Genomic DNA, 23,186 nt, shown 5'->3' with positions numbered 1-23,186 from the left:
CCTGGCCCAACGTGATCACCTCCCTGTGACGTGCCCCTTCCACAGCAGATACTCAGCATCTGTCCCTCTGCACTCCCCCACCCCTACCCCATTCTCCCACCTCCCTCCACCCCCAACGCCCTTCCTGAGCTACTGCAGTGGGTAAGGCCACTGCATGTAGTGCACCCAGCTTATAGCTTACAGCTTGCAACCGCCTCATTTTCTTCATTCAAAGACACAACTGTTCCCCAAGCCATGTGCCAGCCGGGCTGCACGAATCTCCAGAGACGCCTTTTAACGTGACCGTCAGGAGGGAGCACCTTTTTATAACTTGGCACAGTTTTGCTCCCTGGCCTCCCATGACACTGGTTCATCATGCCTCCACCAAGCCACAGGGCATCAAATACTTTGAGGCAGGAAGCCTTTTCACTGAGCATAATGGGGGCACTAAGTGTCCCACCCACCCACCCAGCCATCCCTGAGATTAGCCACTGCTGGGATCACCACGAGTCCCTGAGCTAGTGACTTTGCCAGCTCCCTCTCGGCAGACTGACCTGCCCAGACCTGGCTCGGCTCTGCCACCAGCGCCCTCCCCCCACTGTGACTGGATGCCCCCTTGCAACTCTCTGGGACCCCTGGCACAGAACAAGGAGGGGGTTGGGGCCAGGGAGAGGGGATGTTTACACTTGAGGTCTTTCTGCCATCACCCCTGCATGGAACATCCACCCCGGGGGCACAGACCAGACCATGCAGAAGGGTAGCCCCTGAGTGAATGAATGAAGAGGAGCAAGGTTATGTACGAGCCCTTCTCAAAGTCCTCCAGACACTCAGAGTGCCTCCCCTTGGTTCAGAAGCCCCATCCCCAGGCTAAGAAGGAAAAAAAAAGAAAATAGAAGATCTATGCCCAGGGGCGCCTGGGTGGCTCAGTCGGTTGGGCGTCCGACTTCGGCTCAGGTCATGATCTCACGGTCCGTGAGTTCGAGCCCCGCGTCGGGCTCTGTGCTGTCAGTTCGGAGCCTGGAGCCTGCTTCGGATTCTGTGTCTCCCTCTCTCTCTGCCCTTCCCCTGCTCACGCTCTGTCTCTCTCTTTACCAAAAAATGAATAAACGTTAAAAAAAAAAATCTATGCCCAGCCTTAATTCCAGTGCACCCCTACCCTGGGCTTGCCACAGTGTGACCCAGCCCAGAGAGTACAGGGGAAGGGTCCTTGCTCACCGATGTCCTCCTTTCCCAAAGGCAAGGACTTCACTTTCTGCTGGTTCTGCCAGCCCACAGTCCCTTTCCTGGCTGCCACATGGTAGGAGGAATGCCCACAGTGCACCTTAGTCCTACAAGGACCTTGTCCCTAACAGGTAGAGCTTGTCCTAATAAGCAGGGCTCCACTGACCACATGGTACATAGACCCCTCTCTCCCATAACAAGGGGCATGGGGCAGGGGGCGGGGGAGCAGGCAAGCAAGAAGCTTGGGAAACATACACGCGCGCACACACACACACACACAGCCCCAGCAAACGCCAGGCCGGGTCACCACCCATTGTTTCCCTTCCCTGGTGCCCGTGCCAGCCCCACCTGAGCTCATCCAGACACAGGAGGGGTGGGGCCTGTGGGCTATCAGCCACGTGTAGGGCCTGGAGGGGAAGAGGGAGGGAGGGTGGGAGGGCCAGGTGCTGCTCTTCAGGCAGGTCTGAAGGTGAACTGCACCTCCCCCTTGAGCAGTCTTGGTCCCAGGAGTCAGGAGTGAACACAGCCGCCTGCCCGCCCTGGACACCAGGTATGTGCCTTTATTCTTTAAGGACAAGAGAGGGAGACTCAGCACCTTCACCAACCTCATTTAACCCTTTGTCCTCAGCTTCCCCACGTGTCCTGGGACTCCAAGTGAAGGTGGAGAGAAAGGGGAGGAGGCCGTAGATGACAGAGAGATGGTCTCAGGACCACAGACCTCAGAGTTCAGCGCTTTAAGAGAAGGAAATCTGTACCCTTCGGTGTACAGATGAGAGAACCAAGGTCCAGGGCTGGGGTGGAAAGAGGCTTGCCCAAGGTCACAGAGACTTGGGAAGGGAATGGACAGAGAACCCAGGCCTCCTGCCTCCCAGCCCACAACACGAAGCCTGTCCCTGAGCCCCCATGCTGGGCCATTCAGAGGCTGCCAGGAATGGGGAAGGGGGGTGGGGGTGGGCCATGGCCATCCGAGGGTCTGCTTTAGTGAGTCTGGGATGGGAAAATCAGAAGCCACTCTTCAAGGATGGGGGTGGGGTGGGGATGGGCTGTAGAGGCAAAATGCCTTGGAGAGGAGGCTCAGGCTTCACCTTCTGTCGCCCTCCCCCTTTGCTGACCTGGGCTCATAATAGGAGGGAGAGAGTAAGTCAATGAAATAGAAACAGGGATTTGCCAAGGTATCAGGATCCCCCTGCCTCCAGAGCCCTTGGAAACAAAGAAAGTTATTTGAGTCCAAATCAGAAAGGGGAATATATGGGAAGGACCTATGAATAGGGCAGAGCTGGCTGGAGCCCTATACACCCCCAACACATACAGAGGCAGGTGTGCGCGTGCACACACACACACACACACACACACACACACACACAGAGTCTGGAGCCCCAGCAACCCTCACCTTTACCTTACAGCAGGAAAGAAAGAGCTAGAGAGTGGGCTGGTGAGGGTGTCCAAGAATAAAGGAGTGAGACCCAGCCCCTGCCCTGGAAGTGTTCAAGGTGAGAAGAGAGTTTGAACAAGACCCTGAGGGGCTACCTGCCTTTCACTCAATCCCAGGCCTGTCCCACTGGGTTCCAGAATCCCAGAAGGAGCAGATGTGAAAAGGGTCTTAAATCTATGAGGCAGTAACACAAGGTTAAGAGTTTGGGACTGTGGAGCCAAGACCATCCAGGCTCAAAACTACTGGGTTCAAACCCCATTTCCACCAGTGGATTCTGCAGGCTCTAGGACCTGAGTCAAATCCCTGAACCTCTCCAGCCCCATGGTAATAGTACCCTCCTCATGGAGCCACGGAGAAAATGAAATGAGTACATTTTAAGCTCCATTATTATTATATCCCCATCATACAGATGGGACAACTGAGGCCCATAGGGGAAAGGGTAGCAGTTTTCCAATCAGTAAGCAGGCATCCCGAGTGATAACCCCAGCCCACAATGTGCTCTGCAAAGTCAGTAACCCCAGGCTCCTCTGTGGGGCCCAGCCAAAAACCCCTCAGGGTGCACTGAGATCCTGCCCCAGTAAACTCAGGCCACTTGGAGCATGTGAGGAAAGAGCCACAGCTCCGCGTCCTCGGTTGCTCCTAGGAAGGAGCCCAGAGGACTATTCCCTTCCACTGCCATTTATAGACATCCTTCCCAAGCTTGGGATGCACCGCCCCCTCCAGGCCCCAGCCAAGGAGAAGTCTGGCAACAGAGCCTACAGGAGCCATGGGGGACAAGGGAGACTGGCTTTTCTCATTAATTTGCTGTGTGACCTTGGGCAAATCGTACACCCTCTCTGGACCTCGGATATCCCTCTGCATTTGAACTCCATGCGGTAAAGGGAGTTAAGAATCCCAAGTCCCGCAGCCTGGGTTTGAATCTCAGCTCTACTTTTCTGGATGTGTGACCTATGTAGATTCCTTAACCTCTCTGAGTCTCAGTTTCTTCACCTGTAAAATGGACTAGTTAATAGAGATACAACAATTCCTAGTGATGTGGGGGATTCGAATAGTTACCACGTGTAAAACACATAGGTGAGAGCTTGGCACATGGCGAGTGCTCAGTAAACGGGAACTATGATTACTATTATGAAAGTGTTATACTCTACAAAAGCCCTTCTTTCCAAGAATTTAGAATTGCCCAGCTGCTTTCACTCACCGATTTCCACACCTCTCTCTGGGAGGATACAGGGCAGGAATTCTTATTCTCAGCTCACAGACGAGGAAACTGAGGGTCAGAGTTATACCTTACAGAGCTGTTTGAGCTGGGACTTGAATCTGAATCTTCAGACTCCACAGTTTGCATTTGCCCTAGACTGGTCTCTATGCCTTCTCCAGCCCTGGGGTCTGATGTGATGGAGGCGTTTTGGAAAAAGGGAGAAGTAGAGTCAGGGGGTGTTGTGGGGCACACAGTGAGGCTCAGGGCTAGCAGTGGTCGTACAACCAGCAAGTCCCCTCTCCTTACAGTTTTCTTGGCAGCCCCAGTCCCAGAACCTGTCACCACCTACCCAGCCCAACCTATAAGAAACTACTAACATGTGGCATTAAGGCTAGACAACAAGGAGAACTTTCCACACTAAGGGAAACAGGGAAGTCGGAACATCTCTTTCCCAAATGAGCCCGCAGGGAATGATTATCAACTGATGATGTCACTGCCAAGCTCAGAACTATTCTGTGGCTCCTCATTGCCCTCAGGGTGCAGCAGGCACTGCAGAGCCCAGCCTACATCTGCAGGGTCTGGCCAGCCTGCCTCCCCCCACCTCATCTTTCCCCCCATCCAACTAGGTGCTCTCTGTTTCTCAGATGCTCAGTAATACCTAGTGATGTCCCCTGCCCACTAGGGCCCTGAACATACCTGTCTCTTCACCCTACCTGCCTTGCTCAGCTAGCTCCTGCTTTTCCTTGTTGTCTCCCTTTACATGTCCCTTCCTCCAGGAAGTCCTCCCTGACCTCCACACCAGTGCCTACAGAGTCTCCTTGCTTTGCCTCTTCCCTGGTAACCCTGTTTAGAATTGCTCACCTGCTTGCTTGTCTGTTTCACCAATTGGCCCACATGCAGTAGCAGCTAAATACAGGGTTTCTGACATCAGGCAGGCTGAGGTCCTGTCCTGCTCTGATACTTGTTGGCCGTATGACCCTTGGGCGGGTAACTGACCTCTCTGTCTCTCCAGTCACACATCATAAAATGGAAAATAATAATATCTACCTCATATGGTTGTTAGGAGGAGTTTAAATGGCTTTCTGTGTAATATGTGTGCATAGTAATTACTCAATAAATATTAGCTAGTATTTATTTAATAAATAAGTCTGTGACATAGTAGATATTCAATAACCCCCCAATAAGAGATTTTATTTAAGAATCACTTACATAATGCTTTTTATGTGTCATGCACTGTTCTAAGTATGCTACAAATCTTAACTCATTTTACAGATCAGGAAAACTGAGGTACAGAGAAGTTAATTAACTTGTCCAACATTGTACAGCTACTAAGTAGTAGAGCCAGGATGCAAACCCAGACAGTCTGGCTCCAGTATCCTTGCTTCTTATTTTATTATTATTTTTTAAATACTTATTAAGTAATCTCAACACCCAACATGCCACCCAAACTCACAACCCTGAGATCAAGAGTCACATGTTCTTCCAACTGAGCCAGCCAGGCGCCACTCCACCCCCACCCCCACCCCTGCCAGTATCCATGCTTTTAATGAATGAATAAATAAGCCTTTGCTTTGTGGGGAGGGGTGGCAGGGGCTTCATCTACCAAAGTTACTCAGTTCCCAACCTTGGTATCTTTCAGGTCCTGGGAGCTTCTGGTTGGCAAGCGACATCTCTGGGGTGTAACTGAGGCTGATTTGAAACCAGAGGTAAACCGACAGTCACTGGCCCCACCATGTCGCAAGTGATGTCCAGCCCCCTGCTGGCAGGAGGCCATGCAGTCAGCCTGACTCCCTGTGAAGAACCCAGGAGGGTCCTGCACCCAGCACCCAGCCCCAGCCTGTCACCCCAGTGTCCTTACTACACCACAGAAGGCTGGGGAGCCCAGGCCCTGATGGCCCCTACACCCAACAAGGGGCCCCCCAGCAGACTGCAGCAAGGCCCACAGACTGGGGCCAAAGCCAGCTGCCTCCTACAGTCCCCTAGTGAGCAGGCCTCAGGGGCCCTAGAGGACCTCGACTCCTACATTGACTTCTCACTGGAGAGCCTCAACCAGATGATTCTGGAACTGGACCCCACCTTCCAGCTGCTCCCCCCAGGAGCTGGTACGCCCTGGGCAGAACCCACCCAGAGCATTACCACAAAGAAAAAGAAAGATGAGCCTGAAGCCTTGGGTAAGGATGTGGGGCACAGTGCCAGGAGGGGGGACCAGACCTCATGAGGAAGAAGGACTTTTTCCAACAAATCAGAGGAGCAGGAGACTATGTCCTATTGGGAGGTGCTGTGCAGCCTTAAACAAGTTACTTAACCTCTGTTTTCTCTCCTGTATAAAGGAGATAAATACAAGTTTCCCTCACTATCCAATTCTATTTTATTACTGAGTTTGGAAAGGTGACGGATACCTGTTTTATGCGATTTTTCAGACTTTAAATAAGCTACTCTATATAAGAATTTCATACAATGCCATGCAGTAAATAAGAGCTTGATAAAGGTGGAATCCCTGAACCTCACTGTTCTATGGTATATCCTAACCCCGGTCCCCTGAAACTCTTGTAGGATTGCTCTCTGGGCCCCTATTGCTGTTTAGGGGAGTATCTCTCTGGGGAGTCCCAAGCTGGAAGTAGAGTCACAGAGGTCAGTCTACTTGGGGCAGAACCCTGCTGTGTCTCAGGGGTGGTGTGCTGGTAAACGCCTAACACCTAGCTCCACGATGGGATGGGAGAGAGCCCTGATTTGAAACATCTGCCACCAGGGCCGATTTCAAACTATCAACATGATGTCACTGAATGTAGCACTGGAAAGACATGCCTGTACAAGGCCGTTATTGTATTTATAGTATTTCTACTATACAATACAATAGATATTAATAACCTCAAGAATATAGATGATAGTGGAGTGCCTGGCTGGCTCAGTCAGAAAAGCATGTGACTCGTGATTTCGGGGTCGTGAATCTGAGCCCCACGTTGGGCGTAGACATTACTTAAATAAACAAAACTTTTTAAAAATAGAGTATAGATTATAGTAAAATAATTGGAATGTGGTGAGTTGTATTTATTATTTTTGTTTTTACCATAAGTTATTTCGTTGTAAGTTTGCATGATTAAAAAAATGTTTAATGTTTATTTATATTTTGAAAAAGAGAGAGACAGTGCAAGCAGGGGAGGGGCAGACAGAGAGGGAGACACAGAATCCAAATTAGGCTCCAGGCTCTGAGGTGTCAGCACAGAGCACGACGCAGGGTTCCAACCCATGAGATCATGACCTGAGCCGAAGTCGGATGCCCAACCGACTGAGCCACCCAGGCGCCCCTATATAATTTGATTTTTAATCATGTCTAAGTTTAGAAATCAGCTGGACAAAATCTGAAAAATTTAACAATCAGCTCCCATGGACTGGTACAACTAACTTCAATATACCACCACATCTAAGGAATTCTAGAAATCCCTACATCTGGTGTCCGTTTCCCCAACAAAGAGTTTCAAGTATACTCTGAGGATAAGGATCAAGAAGCAGCAGCCCCATTAGATAGGCCAGAAGACTGAGATCTCCAGGGCGTTAAACATGGATTAAGGGGTACAATTAGGATTAGAGATAGGGTCTATAAGAATTTCTACTTATTGAACACTTATTATGTCCAAGCACTGTGCTGAGCCCCTTATAGGAGAACATTTAATCCTCCCAATCTATTCCCATGAAATATTTTCTGCCCATTTTACAGATGAAAAAAACTGAGGCTGATGGACTTCAGTAAGGAGCCAGTCCAGCCTAATCACTGGAGGTGGACAAACCTTAAAGAAGCTATTGACTTCACTTCTTTGTCTCCTACTCCTAGTCTGTAAAACAGAGACGAGTTCTTACCTCAAAGGGGGTTGCAGGGATTAAAAGAAATAACACTTGTTGAGGGTTTATCACAAGTCCTGGCACACTGTTAGTCATTATGAATGACAGCTGGGTTTTTTCTTAATTTTTTTTAACATTTATTCATTTTTGAATAATGAATAAGAGTGAGAGAGACAGAGCATGAGCGGGGGAGGGGCAGAGAGAGAGGGAGACACAGAATCAGAAGCAGGATCCAGGCTCCAAGCTGTCAGCACAGGGCCCGACGCGGGGCTCGAACTCACAGACTGCGAGATCATGACCTGAGCCGAAGTCGGATGCTCAACTGACTGAGCCACCCAGGCACCCCACAGCTGTTTTAATTAAACACAGGGGTTGCATTTAGGACCAGTCCGAGGATCGGTTCAGGGTCTGGGGCGGAGGTGAGCCCAGCACCCAGGTCCTCTGGCGCCTGAGTTTCCAGCCTCCAGCCTGCCTCCTCCCCCTCCCATTGAGCATTGCCGACCAGGGCTGTTATAAGAACCACCTCTATGCCCCCAAGATCTTCCTGCTTCTGGAGGCCACTCACAGGCATGTCTCTGCAGGGAAGGTCGCTTGGGTCTAATTACCATTGGCAGGAGCAAGCCCAGGGCTGTAATGTTAATGCCCCAAGGCAGGGGTTCCACACACTCAAGGCCAGCTGGGGCAAGACAGTCTCTGTGGAGCATCCACATGTATGGGGTGGGGACGCTGACAACCAGGCCCTTTCTCCAGGGGCCAAAGGTCAGTAGTCTGGAAGCTCAGATGCTCTGAGCTATGTCCACCTGACTCTGGGTAGCAGAGGGATTTGGGGAATGAGTGGGCAGCCAACAGTGGTCAGAGGGTCCTGATGAAGTCCCCCAGCTCTGCCCTAGCCTCTTGTGATGGAACAAGAAAACCCTCTCTCTAACCTCCACCTGAATGGCGGTGATGCCTGGGAGCTCACTACCTCCTGAGAGAGCCAGCATAGTCAGCTCCCAGTTAGACTGTGATCACTAATAGCACATCACTGTGATGGGTGGCACCTGTCTCATGCATCTCCACCTGCCAAAACCCTCGCCTCAGACCACCACTCCTGGTGACAGCAATTGCCAGCCCATGGCAGCATAGCTAATTCTGGGCACAGTGGTGAGTTCTCATTGGGCCAAAGGTATCCAAATGTGTGGGATGCCCCACCTTTGCCTCTCATCCCTCCTTCTTTTGGGGTGTCAAAGGGAATTGTGGTGCTAGCGGATGTTTACTGTTTCTCTTTGTCCTCACTTGGCAAAATTAGACATTAAGCGTCGGCGATCCTATGTTTCTCCCTTCCCTAAATGTACATAGATTTTGTAGTGCATGATCTCAGCATCGACCCTGTGAAGGAAATAGTGGCAGGCTCATTTCACAAATGAGAAAATGAGGCTCAGGGAGAAGAAGAAGTAATGACCCATGGTCACACAGCCAGTGAGTCATAGGCCAGGCCTCAAAGCCCAGGCTTCTGGCCTCCAGAGTCTGTGTTCTTGCCTTTCTCTCTTTGGTGCTAGTTTCCTGCCCTCCAGAGCTTTGAAGAACAAATCTGTTTGGAGGCAGCCTGAGGGCTCCTCTTCTGGGGTTCCACCTCCCCCCTGTACTCACACACCTCCCCCAGCTCCCCTGCCCCTGCCCCTTCCTTCAGACTTACCCTGGGCGGGGGGGGGTGGGGCATCCCACCAGGAGGATGGCTTCTCCAAGCAAACACCATATCCATCTCCAACACCCCTCCCCATCTTTGGAACAGGAGCCCACATTTCATTTTCCAGCAATTTCTGCCAGGCAAGGCTGTTTGCCAATCCCAAGTGAAGGGTGTTTAATAACTATCTCTCTGCCCCCCACCCACGTGCCCCCTTCCACCAGCCCAGCTTGGTGCTGGCGCCTGCATCCACCCAGCACTGCTCAGACTTGCCCCACGGGCCTGTAAACAGCGGCTGCACCCTGGGGAGGGTGTGGGGGCCTCCACTCCCCCAGCCACATGCACCTCAGGGCAGCAGGGAGAGGTGACTCACAGCTCCAGGACTCCTTCCGTCCTCCCTTCCCAACCCTACTCTGTAGTCCCCAAGAAAGGCCTTTGGTTGGTGTTTGGATGACCCAGTGAGTAGGAAGCTCAGAGCTTCACCGGGCCAAGAGACCCTCTGCAAAGCAGCCAAGGACTTCTCACAAGGACCAGGCCTTGGGAAAGTGTCCTGAGGAGCCCCTCCTCCCGGAAGGGGCCCCCGAAACTGAGCACAGGAGCAGGAGTCGGATTCCTCCGCTCCCTGGCTGTGTGGCATTGGATAACTCACTCAACCTTTCTGAGCCTTGATTTCTCATCTGTTATATGGAATAACATTTTTTACTTCAACGGAGTTGTTGTGAGGATTAAATGAGCCAATACAGGTAATGTGTTTGCAACAGCGCTGGCACACAGCACTCAATAAATACCAGCCTTCATTAAAAAATTATGCAATAAATGCCAGCTCCATTGCCACATTTCTCTGAGCCTCAGTTTCCTCCTCTGTAAAAGCAATGGCTGCTGGAATTGGGCATAAGGGCCGAGAGGATTACGGCTATAAGCACTATAAAGTCCTATAAAAATAGAAGTTGTGCTTGCCAACCTTCCGGAGGAATCCACCCCATTCCAAGACCTCTACTTTTTCAGAACCCACAATACATTGTGCCAAATCGTCTTCTCTTGCCCTCAGCAGTAGGACTCCCACTTTAGCTGGACAGTGTCAGCCATCTGACCAATACTGGCCTCAGAAAGCAGGCACTCAGGAGAAGTTCCCTGAAGCCCACCATGCACCAAGCTCCAGGCATCGTTCATCAATGTATTTTATCCTTACCAAAATCTCGGGAGGTTGGTTTTAGATCCCCACTTTGCAGATGAGGAAACTGAGGCTCACAGTGGTTAGGAACGTTACCTGATGCCTCTTGGCGGGAAAGTGGCAAAGCCAGGATTCACACCCAGGTTTGTCTGACGACAAAGCCAGGCCTGTTCCTCTACCCCTTGGAACAGCATGCTCAGGTCAGCCTCCCAGCCCCCCTCATCTGATGTAATCCTCCACCTCCACCCCAGCCCAAAGCAGGATCAGACAGAGGCAGTTACCGCCAGCAGGCTCAAGGTCCTACCCGGGAGCGGGCTGGGGCAGGCAGGGATTCCACAGTCATGGTGGGCGGGAGTTGGTGCATGTGCCAAAGCCCAAGGGGGTGGGAGGCCGGCAGACAGGAGCTGAAGGTGCAGTTTCCCGCTGACTTTGCCCCAGTTTCCATCCTGGGAAGCCAGAGGCAGGACTCAACAGGCCTCCAGGAGGGAGCAGCTAGGTAGCCCCCCCACCCCCACACACACACAGCTTCTACCACCTTTGCTGGAACAGCACCAAGGACAGTTCCCTCCCCCCAGGTCAGGACCAGGGGTGTCCATACTCACCCTGGAGAAAACCACCCAGTGCCCCACTCCAGGGAGGAGCAATCTCTCAGAACAAGAGTCCTGGATGCCCCCATTGAGAAAAGGAAAGAGCACTGGAGTGAGCCACCACCCTGGGGCATGTTTAATAGCCAACAACTGGGCACCAGCTAGAAGCATGACCTGGGAGGTCCACAGCTTGATAATGTAGCAAACCCTACCTTCTGGGAGCTCCTGCTCTAAAATGGACTTCTCAAAACTCTAAAGTGCACTCAGATTCCAGGGAGTCTTGCTAAAATGCAGACTCTGATTCAGCAGGCTTGCGGTGGAAACAGATTATACGCATCTTACCAGCTCCCAGGTAAAGTGGTGGTGCTGAGCTGGGCTGGGGGCCACAGTAGTGTGGTTTGGTGCACATTGGAACCAGCTGGGGGACTAAACAAACAACCTGAGGTGTGGGTCTATACCAGATATTCTGATCTATTTGGCACAAGGTGTAGCCTTGGGTATTAGGACTTTTAAAAGCTCATCAGATGAGTCTAATGTGCCACCAAGCTTGAGACCCCCTGCCTTCATTGTAGACACAGATGTAGAAACACCCTTCAAACACCCTGACCAATGGAGGCATCAGAAAATGTGACTGGCACACCCCAAAAAGCAGTCATTTCAACCTGGGGAGGGGGACATTCACTCAGGAAAAGATTCCCTAGTTTAAAAGATTTATGTGCCAAGAACAGTGCTATGTCTCCTACATTCATCTTGTCTCATCCTTACTGTAACACAAAGAGGCTGGGTATAGTCACCCCATTTTACAGGTGTGGAAGCCAAGGTTCTAGTTGCTGAAGTCCTTTGGCCAAGTTCTGTGATAGTAAGTGGCAGAGTCAGATCTGAAACCCAGGTCTGTCAGATTCCAAGACCTGTGTTCATTCCACTGCATCTCCACATGAAAGGAAGATATCACAAAGAGGGTGACTTTGGAACAGTGCCTAGAAGGTGGAGCTGGATGCTAATCCTAATCCAGCAAACTCCTCCTCCCTGAGCCTGTTTCTACATCGGTCTAAAAGAGGAGAGACCAGATGGGCTTGAGGACTCTTCCAGCATTCCTGTTCTGTGACTACAGGCTCCCAGGTTTCACCGATGCTCTGCTCTCTCCCCAGACATAAAGTACATCGAGGTGACCTCCACCAGATCAAGGTGCCATGATGGCCCCCAGCGCTGCTCCAGCCCATCTGTCACTCCACCCTTCGGCTCCCCGTGCAGTGGTGGTCTCCTCCTTTCCAGAGACATCCCTCGAGAAACTCGAAGCAGCAGCGAGAGCCTCATCTTCTCTGGGAGCCAGGGCAGGGGGCACCAGCGCCCCCCTCCCCACTCTGGGGCTCCCTCCTCTCATCCCCCACCCTCTCCCAGCATCTCCATCCCTTGCATGGGGAACAAGACGTCAGGCCCCCATGGCTTGGGCTCCCCACTGGTGGCTTCTCCAGGTTTGGAGAAGGGGCTGGGGGGCCTGGCCCCACAGCGGGGCAGCAGGGTCTCTGTATTGTCAGCCAGCCCAGCATCTGACATCAGCTATGTGTTTGGAAGGTAGGTCACTCCCATCATAGCTTCTGATATTGCCTCCACAACACACAAACACACACACACACACACACACACACACACACAGATCCTAAAATAGATGGGCACTCTGCTCTATCTGAGCAAAATCAGGATGTGTACCAAAAACATGAGCGAATATTCTCTTTTACACCATCACAGCCATTTGGACCTCAAGCTTTCCTCAAGCACTTAGAATATAACTCAATATACAAAGATTTTTATTCATGCCTACCACTTGGGAAAAGAACTGATGAGGCTTACCTGCATCCTTTCCAGCATTCATACAACCCATCTCAAGGAAGAGAGCTCTTTTTTCAACCTCAAAACACAAGGGCATAAATAAAATTTGGGGGCTTAGGGAAAACCATTTAGGAAAGGAAAGCCTCCCTCCTCTTTATTGCTAGCAAGACCTAGGAGGAGGGAGGCCGACCTGCCTGAGCATTATTCCTAATTGCCGCAGCCCCGTGTGCAGGCCTCACAGTGGAGCTGCACACACACACACCCTTCCCAGGAGGACCAAACTGCAGGACCTCTGTCCCCCACACCGACTCCAAAGCTGCTGTGCCAAGGCAGTCGTTGGCAAGGAGGCTGGGATTCCACAGCCATGGCCGTTGGCATGGGCTTCTGAGCTCAGAGAGAAGTCTGGCTGGATGCAGAGCTGGCCTCCTCCTCTTCCACCAGCTGGGGAGCTCCCTCTGCATCCACCGTAGACACGGTCCAGCCTGTGTCCAGCCTGCGTGCAAAGCTCTTGGGAATATTGGGGTGCTTGTGTGATAGCTGTCAGAACTTCCTGGCTGGGAAGGCAGAGGGAATCCGGTCCAGCCCAAGCCCACATGACCTGCAGGGAATCAGCTCTTTGGCTACTTTAAGTGACCAAAGACTTGGCAGTACAGAGATATTTCTGTACCCTTCAGCATCCCTTGGGGATCAGGTGGGCATGCACTTTGTCCTGGGCTATGGGGAATGGAGTATACAACACTCTGTTTAACCAGAACTCTAGGCCCCGAGTGTCCACTCTGACATCCTAACACCCTGCCTGTCTGGTGCCCTCCCTGCAGCAGCCAGTCCCTCCTCCACTCCAGCATCTCCAGCCATCAGTCATCTTCTAGGTCCTTGGAAAGCCCAGCCAGCTCTTCCTCCAGTCTCCACAGCCTTGGCCAAGTGTCCCTGTGCACGAGAGCCAGTGACTTCCAGGTCCCCAGCAACCCCACTGCAAGCATGGGCCAGCCCAGAGCAACCCAGTCCCCACCACTGGCCAAGGAGCATGCCAGCAGCTGCCCGCCCTCCATCACCAACTCCATGGTGGACATACCCATCGTGCTGATCAACGGCTGCCCAGAACCAGGGTCTCCTCCATCCCAGCCGACCCCAGGACACCAGGACTTTGTCCGACCTGGGGCCACTTCTTCCGGCCACTCCTGTCCGGCCACCAGGAGCCACAGCCAGACCCTGCCAGATGCTCCTCTTACCACATCCTCGGAGGGTATGTTGTAAATCAGTACTTAAACCGTTGTGAAGTTTGGCTTGGGGGAATAGATAAAACATCAGTGGGTTTCCGCAATAGCAAGTCAACACGCTGAATACCTACTGTGTGCCAAGCACTTTGCCAAGTAGTAGGGACAGAGAGATGGCCACAGTCTAGAAAGAGATACAAAAGCCAAGGAATCCGTGTAGAGTAGGATAAACACAGAAGTAAAGAGATGTCCTAAGTCTTGGGGGGCCACAGAGGGAGGAGTGATCCTTTTAGTCTGAAAAACTGGGAAAGCTCCTCGGAGGACGTGACATCTGAGCTGAATCTGGAAAGTGGTGGAGTCTGTAGCCAGAGCAGGAGAGGAGGGGCATTCCCAGCAGAGGGAACAGCGAGTCCACAATCATGAAGGTGTAGAGGCACATGCATGTTTAGGAAATGACTGCAGTGTTGGGTGTAGGGTCAAGTCATTGAGTAATCTGGGGCCAGATTGGGAAAGGCCTTGAACCCCAGGCTAGAGTGGATTTTACCCGTTAGGCCACGGGGGCCTTAGCAGAGCGTCTCAATCGAGAGAGTGATGGGGTCGGAGGTGCAAGTTTTTTTGTTTTTTGGTTTTTTTTTTAATTTTTTTTTTAACCTTTATTTATTTTTTGAGACAGAGAGAGACAGAGCATGAACGGGGGAGGGTCAGAGAGAGGGAGACAGAATCGGAAACAGGCTCCAGGCTCCGAGCCGTCAGCACAGAGCCCGACGCGGGGCTCGAACTCACGGACCGTGAGATCACGACCTGAGCCGAAGTCGGCCGCTTAACCGACTGAGCCACCCAGGTGCCCCCGGAGGTGCACGTTTGATAGATCACTCTGGCAGAGGAACTGTAGGGAGAACTGTTTTGTTTTGGTTTTCATCACGAAGTGGTCCAGACAAGCTATAATGAGGGCCTGAACCAGGGCAGGGCAGGGCAGTGGAAGAGAGAGGACGGAGCCAAGAGACCCTCGGGATATGAAAACAGCAGGCTTGATGACTAACCCACAAGAGGGAGAGGGAGGAGAGTCAGTCCTACCTCTGACGTTCATGGATGACGAGCACACAGAGGGCTGACCGAGACAACGCATTCCAATTCAGACAGCTAAAAACCACAAAACAGCAAACACCCTCCTTCCCGTAGTCTGTGACTACAGGCATCCAAAAAGAACAAAACCAGCCAGAACCCAAAGCATGAAACACAGAGGCACAGCCTTAGTACCCACGGGGTACATCTCTCCAGAGTAAAGCTCTTGCACAGCCCCCGGGGACACTGTCCCTGCTCTGGCCTCATTCAGTCACCTCCTTCCTGAGGCTTCTCAGCCCTCACTCAGCCACAAGCATCAGGGTGACTCCTGGGGGGTGTGATGTTCACTCTGGCCCACGCTGCCATTCAGGGAGCCATGTCAATGTAAGCAAGAGAAAATGGTATGACGGGCGTGCTTTGAATCTGCTCTGATCGTTTTCCCAGGGCAAATCGTTTGCAGATTTTAGTACATTTTTTTTATAATGAGTTACTCTCAACCGGCCATAACACACCTTTTTAAGATGCCAAAATTGAGAACCACAGCTCTCTGTCTTAGGGGACCCGGGAAGATGGCCATTCTGTCATTTCAAAAAGCACATTTACTTAGCCTGGTAATATTCCCATCCTGGTTTGGTGATGCCCCAGGATATCACTAATTATACTCTGGAACCTTATCAAATTCTGCAAACCATTCTCAAAACAAAATCCATGCTAATCGCCTAGGCTATTGGAATATTAAAGACCCTCAGAGGCTGGTTAGTACATTCGGTCCTCTCTGGGCTTCAGGAGCAAAACAATTGTCCCAAATCAGAGTCAGGAATCCTGTCTCCTGACTTCTTCTGCACAGGCTCATCGGCCCAGATCTGCTGCTTTCTTTTCCTCAACCTTTTCTTTCAATTTCTTTTCCAACCCCCCCCCCCCCAAGACACTTGTAGGATTCTTAAGGAGAAAGAGAGGATAAAATCAAACAGATGATGCATCTCAGAATCTCTTATTTATCCCTTCTTTCGGTCCACACCAGACAACACTAGATTTGAGAAACTGTTTCTCATTAAACTGAGATTTTTATCTGTTTGTGATTCATTACCAAGGATACAAGGGGAGACTCCTAAGTCCTACATGTGCCAAGCCCTGGAATTCTTCTGTTGGATTTTGCCTCTTGCAGGACGTTGGAGATACAATGGGGTTGGGGTAGGGTGGGGCGGGTTGAACGGGACCACTGCACAGAGGAGGGGGGAGGGTCTCTCAGCTCCCCTCTGTCCAGCCTACAGGGTCCACCCTCTCTGTCTCCAGGTCCCCCCAGGGACATGCAGCCCACGATGAAGTTTGTGATGGACACATCTAAATACTGGTTTAAGCCAAGCATCACCCGGGAACAAGGTAAAAGGAAGCACTGTGTTTCAACGGATGAGTGACCCAAGAGTCTGGGTTCCCCACCTTGTATCAGGCATATGGGGCCCTGGGTCATGTTAGGGGAGGGAAAGACAAATGGTAGGTCCAGGGAAGGGGGTTATCCTGTGAACCTCTTGTCTCGAGGAAATAGAGACTGCAGCAGGAAGGGTAGAGATTAGATAACAGAAAGGACTTCCTGGGAACAAAAAGTGATTCTGTAATGTCTGCTCTATGAAGACCTAAGGGGGCTGGGGGACAGAGGGTGTCCAGAAGAGAGGGAGGAGGGTGCGGTTAACTGTCTCTGACCCAAGGATTGTTCCAGCAATCGAGCTGCTGAGGAAGGAGGAGCCAGGGGCTTTCGTCGTGAGGGACAGTTCTTCCTACCGAGGTTCCTTCGGCCTTGCCTTGAAGGTGCATGAGGCTCCTGCACCTGCCCAGAACCGATCAGGTACGCACCGGTCTCTGTCCTCACTCAAGACCTCGCAGATGCAATGGAGTGTGGTAGGCTTTAGTCCCAGCTCTGCTGCTGCCTTGCAGCAGGCCCGTAATGACAGCTGGGAGGACGGTCCACCTCAGGGCTCTCCCAGCTGCCTTCCTGCAGGGGGACTCTAGAAGGAGCTCCTTCCACGGCAAGCCTAAGCTGCTTCTGCCTCCCAGAGTCCCCAGATTCCCCGCTCTGCTCTCCTGGGGGGCCGAGAGGAAGTTCCCAGCCCCTCTCCAGGATCCTCTCCTCTGGGCGCCCACCTCTGTCCAGACCAGATTTATTGTGAAGGAACCTAAGGTAGTCATAACGTGTGTGCCCTAGCTTATGATATGTGTGTGACAGTTTATCACATGTGATAGCTTATCACACGCTTTCCCGTGGCCTCACACACAACACACACAGCTGTGGGGCATCCACCCTACACCAGGATACCTCGCTGGGAAGACAGATAAAGACTGATCATATCATTATAGTACAAGGTACCTAAGTACCAGCCCCTCACCAAACCCCAGAATTGCAGCTCTCACGTGACGAACAGATGAGGTAAATGGGGCTCCGAGAATTAGCCGATGACCCCCCAGAGCAAGGATGAAAACCCCAAATGCATGCTCTCTACACCACGCCTCTCTGTCTAAATAAGAAAGTGATCTCTGGGTGGCGTTGGTTGTCAACGAGCCTTGCCAGCGAGCACAGAGAGGAGGAAGCCAGGGGCTGGTGAGAACAAGCAGACGGACATTGTTCACCCTCCAGGGCCAGCCTGGCGTCAGCAGGGACCATCTGGTGGAGAATAATAGCCCCTGGGAAGGAGTGGGTAGGGGGAGAGAGAAATCAGGCTGATGCGTTAAAATCTGATTTGAGTAGTCGTTGAGAACCAACCCCCATAGCTCTTGAAACCAAAAGAAGGATCTCCTGAGAGAATTACTGGACACAGAAGCCTTTGAGCAAAGGCGTTGACACCTCCTTTGTGGGAGGCCTTGAAGACAGGGTTCTTACCAGCAGTCCCACCCAGAGCCAGGGGGATGGACAAGTTCACCTCTGGACGGACCAGGAGGAGGCAGGTCAGGGAATGATATGGTCAGCATTCGGCCAACACTGGACTCTGGAACTCCCATCCACACGCACTCTTTCTTCTTTCTTTGTCCAGGTGAGGACAACAGTGACCTCATCCGCCACTTCCTCATTGAGTCTTCTGCCAAAGGGGTGCATCTCAAAGGAGCAGATGAGGAGCCTTACTTTGGTGAGCGTCTCCAGCCTGCAGGCCCCGGGGGTGGGCCCTGCCCTTCTGGGCCGGGAGGCTGGTCGGAGACAGGTCTTCTCACACAGAGCTGCCCGTCTCCTTGCAGGGAGCCTCTCTGCCTTTGTGTGCCAGCATTCCATCATGGCCCTGGCCCTGCCCTGCAAACTCACCATCCCGCAGAAAGGTGGGTGTGGGCCCCAGAGAGGCAGCATCGGGGCCCTGGGCCTGTGTGTTCCTACTACAAAGGCTCCTAGTGGTCACATCTCACCTTATTTATGGATTAGTGTCACAGTTAAAAGTGCTTTGTCTAGCATCCATCCGGCATCGCCACTTCCTGGCTTGAGGAGGTTGACCTCTCTGAGCCTCTGTTTCCTCCTCTACAAAATGGGGACAGCCGTCATCATACCACAACTGTGTCGAATAGGTGTTATCCTCATTTCACAGATAAGAAAAAGGGGACTCAAGGGGCTGAGTAATTCACCCCAAGGTATACAGATCATACCTCAAACCGAGACCAGGAAGTCCCATCCGGAGCCTACAGCCCAGTAGGCTGGTGAGCCGGACTAGACAATCTCAGGGTGTGCAGGAGGAGCAGCAGGGCGGTTCTGGGAGAGGAGTCGGGGCAGGCGAAGCTCCCAGTGTGGTGATGTGGAGGGCCTCCCTACTTTCTGAAAAGAAAGGCCTGGGTTTAGGAAGGGCCTGAAAGAAGGGAGGAGGTCAGAGGCTCCTGAGGGTCAGGTGATTACAGCAGATCCAGGGGCTGGAGGAGCGAGCAGGAAAAGGAGGGATCAAAAGACTTGCAAGCTAGGCATCTGGGGAGCCCCAAGTGGCCCCGTTTGTCTGATTACGGTAATCACTCCAGGTTTCTCAGCGGCTTGCTTCCTGAAGGTGGGGGCGGAGGTGGGAGAGGTTCAAAGGGATTAATGTTCCTAAGAGAAGGGTCCGTTCACTCCGTCCCCGCCCCCTCCGGGGCCTGTTCTTTGCTTTGGCTCAGAATTGGGAGGTGGAGAAGCCTCAGACCCTTCTACAGGCAGCCGGGCCTCCTGCCTAAAGAAATCCGCAGGTGAGTGGCATGGAGGAGGCTCCAGTCTTGGCTATGACCCCGCGGGCACCTCCCAGCCCCACACTCACTCACATGGGCATGCAGGCCCGCACACGTTCCCATCACAGCTTTATTTCTTCATCCTTACAAAGGTGCCCCGGTTCTCCCCATCCCTGTAAACCCGGAGGTGAAAGGCCGCAGGCCTGGGGGGTGCGGGCAGTGGGCAGAAGACAGGGAGGTGGGTGAGGCTTACACCCCACCCTGCACACATATGGGCACATGTGGACATGCCGAGGTCTCTCTGGTCCTGAGGGACCTGCCCTGGAGGTGGTCTGTGGGCCTGGGATCCTCTGTGGAGTGTCAGGTCCAAGTCTTGGGGGGTTTCCAAGGGGGAAAGGTCGTTCGTCTTCTCGTCCAGAGGCCAGGCACAGATCAGCCCTTGTCTGAGTGACAGCTCCTGCAACGGGCCCTTCCCCATCCTTGTCTTCTCCACCTTCTCTTGACAATGAACCAGGGCCCCAGGGTGGGTGGAGGTGGAGGCAGTGCCACCCATGCTTCTGGACAGAAGGAAGGTTTGTCTGGACATCCCTAACATAGGGCAACAGCCCCTCCTTTACTCCACCCTAAGGGCCAGAGGCCAGAGCAATGCAAAGCCACAGATGATCCCGAAGTCCTCTGGGACTGGTCCTCTGCATGGAGGATCCTGGCAGGGCCCAAGCACAGCATTTACCTTCCACAGGCTGCCATGCCCTGTACTTGACCTCCGTGAGTGTAGAGACCCTGAGCGGAGCCCTGGCCGTGCGGAAGGCCATCTCAACCACCTTTGAAAGGGACGTCCTCCCCACACCCACCGTGGTCCACTTCAAAGTCACCGAGCAAGGCATCACCCTGACGGATGTCCAGAGGAAGTAAGGGACTTCCTTGCCCTGGGGCTGCTGGGCTGGGCAGGGGGAAGTGGAGGGGATGGCTGAGACGGCCATGGATCAGTGATGAAAGTAAGATTCAGGATCGTGGACCCAACGTGGTCAGTGACTTGCTGAGTGACTCCAGGCAAGTTCCCTGCCTTCTCTGAGCCTCACACCAATGACCTCTTACCAAAGTCCCCCTTCCCTGTGACCAACAGAGATGGAATTAACCAGGATTCACTGGGCACTGGTTAAATCTGCATCCATTGACGGCACATCTGCAAAAGGCCAGACTCTAGCTGCCCACTGGGACACAGTGGATGAGATCACTCCTTCCCCAGGCTTAGGGCTTCACAGTCTAGCAGGAGCCCGGTCCTGGGCTGGAGGAACAAGAGATGAGCAAGATGCCATTACGATCCTCAAGCAGTTACATGACACAGTGGGCGTGGGGTGGGGAGAGGGTAAAAAACCCCAGTATGTAGGACACAAGGCAAATTCACTCCATGACTGGAAAGAAGTGCCAACGTGTGCCCCAGGGCCCAGCAGGGCAGGCTGTAAGGGTCTAGCTGGGAGGTTTCTTAGAGAGCAGGGCATGTGACCTCTGGGAGAGCTGGAGATGATGGAGGTAGGACATGGCCCTGGGATAGGCTCTCATCAGCTCTCCTTCTCTCCCTGCCTCTTCCAGGGTGTTTTTCCGGCGCCATTACCCCCTCACCACCATCCGCTTCTGTGGCATGGACCCCGAGCAACGGAAGTGAGTTCAAGGCTGGGCTGAACTCAGGAAAGCCATCCAGGGCCTAGCTGCCCACTGGGGTTTCTTGCTGACTCTGGGACTGGGATCACAGACAGAGCCTGTGAGCCTCGAGGGGCCAGGAGCAACGGGATGAGGGCAGGGTGGGACCCCGTGGGGTGTGGACGCAGCTGGCCGTGCTCCCCCCGCTGCTCAGCCAGAGTCCTGCGGAATGCAGAGAGGTCTCAGTACTCATAACTGTCCATCTTCCTTTCCCACAGGTGGCAAAAATACTGCAAGCCCTCCTGGTAAGGCCTTCCTGTGCACTGTCAGTCACCATAAAAGGTCTCCCTGGAGCAGGGCCTGGGACCCAACAGGAGAAGGGAGTTACAGAAGGAGGGAGCCCCTGTCCTGATCTTAAGAGAGCCCATGGTTTTGATGGGGTGGCACCAGCCCCAGTCCTCAGAGAGCCTCCAGTCTGAAGGAGGAGTCATGAACCTGGGAGCCCCCAGTCTAATGTAGGAGGCACAGGGTCTAACCTCAGGGAGCTTTAATCTATAGGGATGCCCCAATCTGATGGTCAAAACACATCCTTGCCCTCAGGAACCTCCCACTAAGATGAGGAATACACAGGTCCTGTCTTCAGAGCCTCCCCCCATTCAAAATGAGGGAAACTTAGATCTTGAGGAGGAGGAGGCATATCCTATCCTCAGCGAGCTGGGGAAGGGGCAGCGGGGGAGCACTGTATTTGCTCAGATCACCTCTCCTAACCTCTCTGGGCCCCACCACCTCACTCAGCCTGTGCTCTCCCACCAGGATCTTTGGATTTGTGGCCAAGAGCCAGACAGAGTCCCAGGAGAATGTATGCCACCTGTTCGCAGAGTATGACACGGTCCAGTCGGCCTCCCAGGTCCTCAGCCTTGTGGGTACTCTGCTGCAGGACACAGAGAGGATGTAGGGGGAGGGAGCTCCCTCTGCACCTTCCCAGACATCCCATCATACACTGATGAGCCAATCTATTGGACTGGAGGAGAGAGAGATACCACACCTTGGTGAAACCCTTGAAACCCTGTGACCTTCATCAGTGACCTTCAGCCAGACCCCACTGTGTCTCAGTTTCCTCAACCAAATAAGGAGGCCATAGATAGGACCAGCTGTTCTCAGACTTTGGTGGGCATCTTAACAAGTTCCCTGTGATCCTGAAGCACACCCACACCTGAGGGCCACATGGAAACAACCTCTGAGGACCCCGGACTCCATCAACGTGGATACTACCAACACAGCAGCTTGAGTTAGAGACATGTGACCCTCTGTGGTGGCAAACAGCAGGTGCTGGGTCAGGACCCATGCGCCCCTAGCTCAAGGCTGACCTGGGAAAGATGGTCTGCAAGAATTGATCAAAGGAGGAATGGACTGACTCTATTTCTCTCTATATCCGTTTCTTCCACCCCCACCCCCCTGCCACTTCTGCAATTGCTTCTTGGGCAGCTGTTCCCAGGACAAAGCAGGATCTGCCTGCCCTGGATTCTTTAGGCCAATGTGGCCATGATTGTCAGGGCAGCTTAGCAAGGGGAAACTTGGCCCTATGGTCAGAGACCACCCAGCTCTCCTCACATTCCCGATGTCTAATCCCCGCACTACAAATGAGTATCAGCCCCATCTTTTCTTTCAATTTTTTGGTTAGCAAGTGTCCTCCAGCTGGTGTCACAACTGCCCTAATGCTCCTTATGCAACCCACAGGAGGGAGGTGGGGGCCGGGAGACCCGACACAAGGGTCAGCTTTCTCTGGTTCTGCCTCAGCCCCGGTCTTGTTGAGTGTCCCCTGGTCCCCAAAACACACTCATAGAGAAACGCGGACAAGTGTGCACAGCAGTAGGGCATCAACTGGCCTTCCAGCCACACGGGGGCAGCAGAGAGTCATGAATGCAAACAGCCAGCCAACTCCAGAGGCCTGGAGAAGCTGGGCGGTCTTTCTCCCACCCCACTTCCATCAAGACTCCCAAGAAGCTGGAATAGTTTGTCTAACAGGCCTGGGGTCCTAAGAAAACCACAACATGAGGATGGAAGAGGCTCGGAGAAGAAGCCCACTTTTGTTCTACGAGGAGCAAGTGCCTGCCTCCTCCCAGCTGTGGGCCCTGCCACCGCATCATTATCATTATCTTTGGCCAAAGCTGAGCCTGACAGATTATGGTTTCAACCCAGGCA

At 52.8% G+C, this 23,186-nt stretch overlaps 1 protein-coding gene across 1 annotated transcript; it reads left to right on the top strand.

The window, feature by feature from the left end:
* Positions 1-1,688: 1,688 nt before the first annotated feature.
* TNS4 (tensin 4) lies at positions 1,689-22,325 on the top strand. The gene is made up of 13 exons (XM_042916632.1): positions 1,689-1,750; positions 5,470-6,001; positions 12,237-12,660; positions 13,734-14,158; positions 16,485-16,571; positions 16,906-17,031; positions 18,212-18,304; positions 18,411-18,488; positions 19,299-19,367; positions 20,086-20,254; positions 20,937-21,005; positions 21,263-21,289; positions 21,798-22,325. Exons 2-13 carry the CDS (start codon positions 5,563-5,565, stop codon positions 21,937-21,939), a joined length of 2,148 nt encoding a protein of 715 aa, XP_042772566.1. The 5' UTR covers positions 1,689-1,750; positions 5,470-5,562; the 3' UTR covers positions 21,940-22,325.
* The last annotated feature ends 861 nt before the right edge of the window (positions 22,326-23,186 follow it).

Source organism: Panthera leo, chromosome E1, assembly GCF_018350215.1.
Source record: "Panthera leo isolate Ple1 chromosome E1, P.leo_Ple1_pat1.1, whole genome shotgun sequence".
Lineage (NCBI taxonomy): Eukaryota > Metazoa > Chordata > Mammalia > Carnivora > Felidae > Panthera > Panthera leo.
This window is presented reverse-complemented; position numbering and strand designations above follow the sequence as displayed.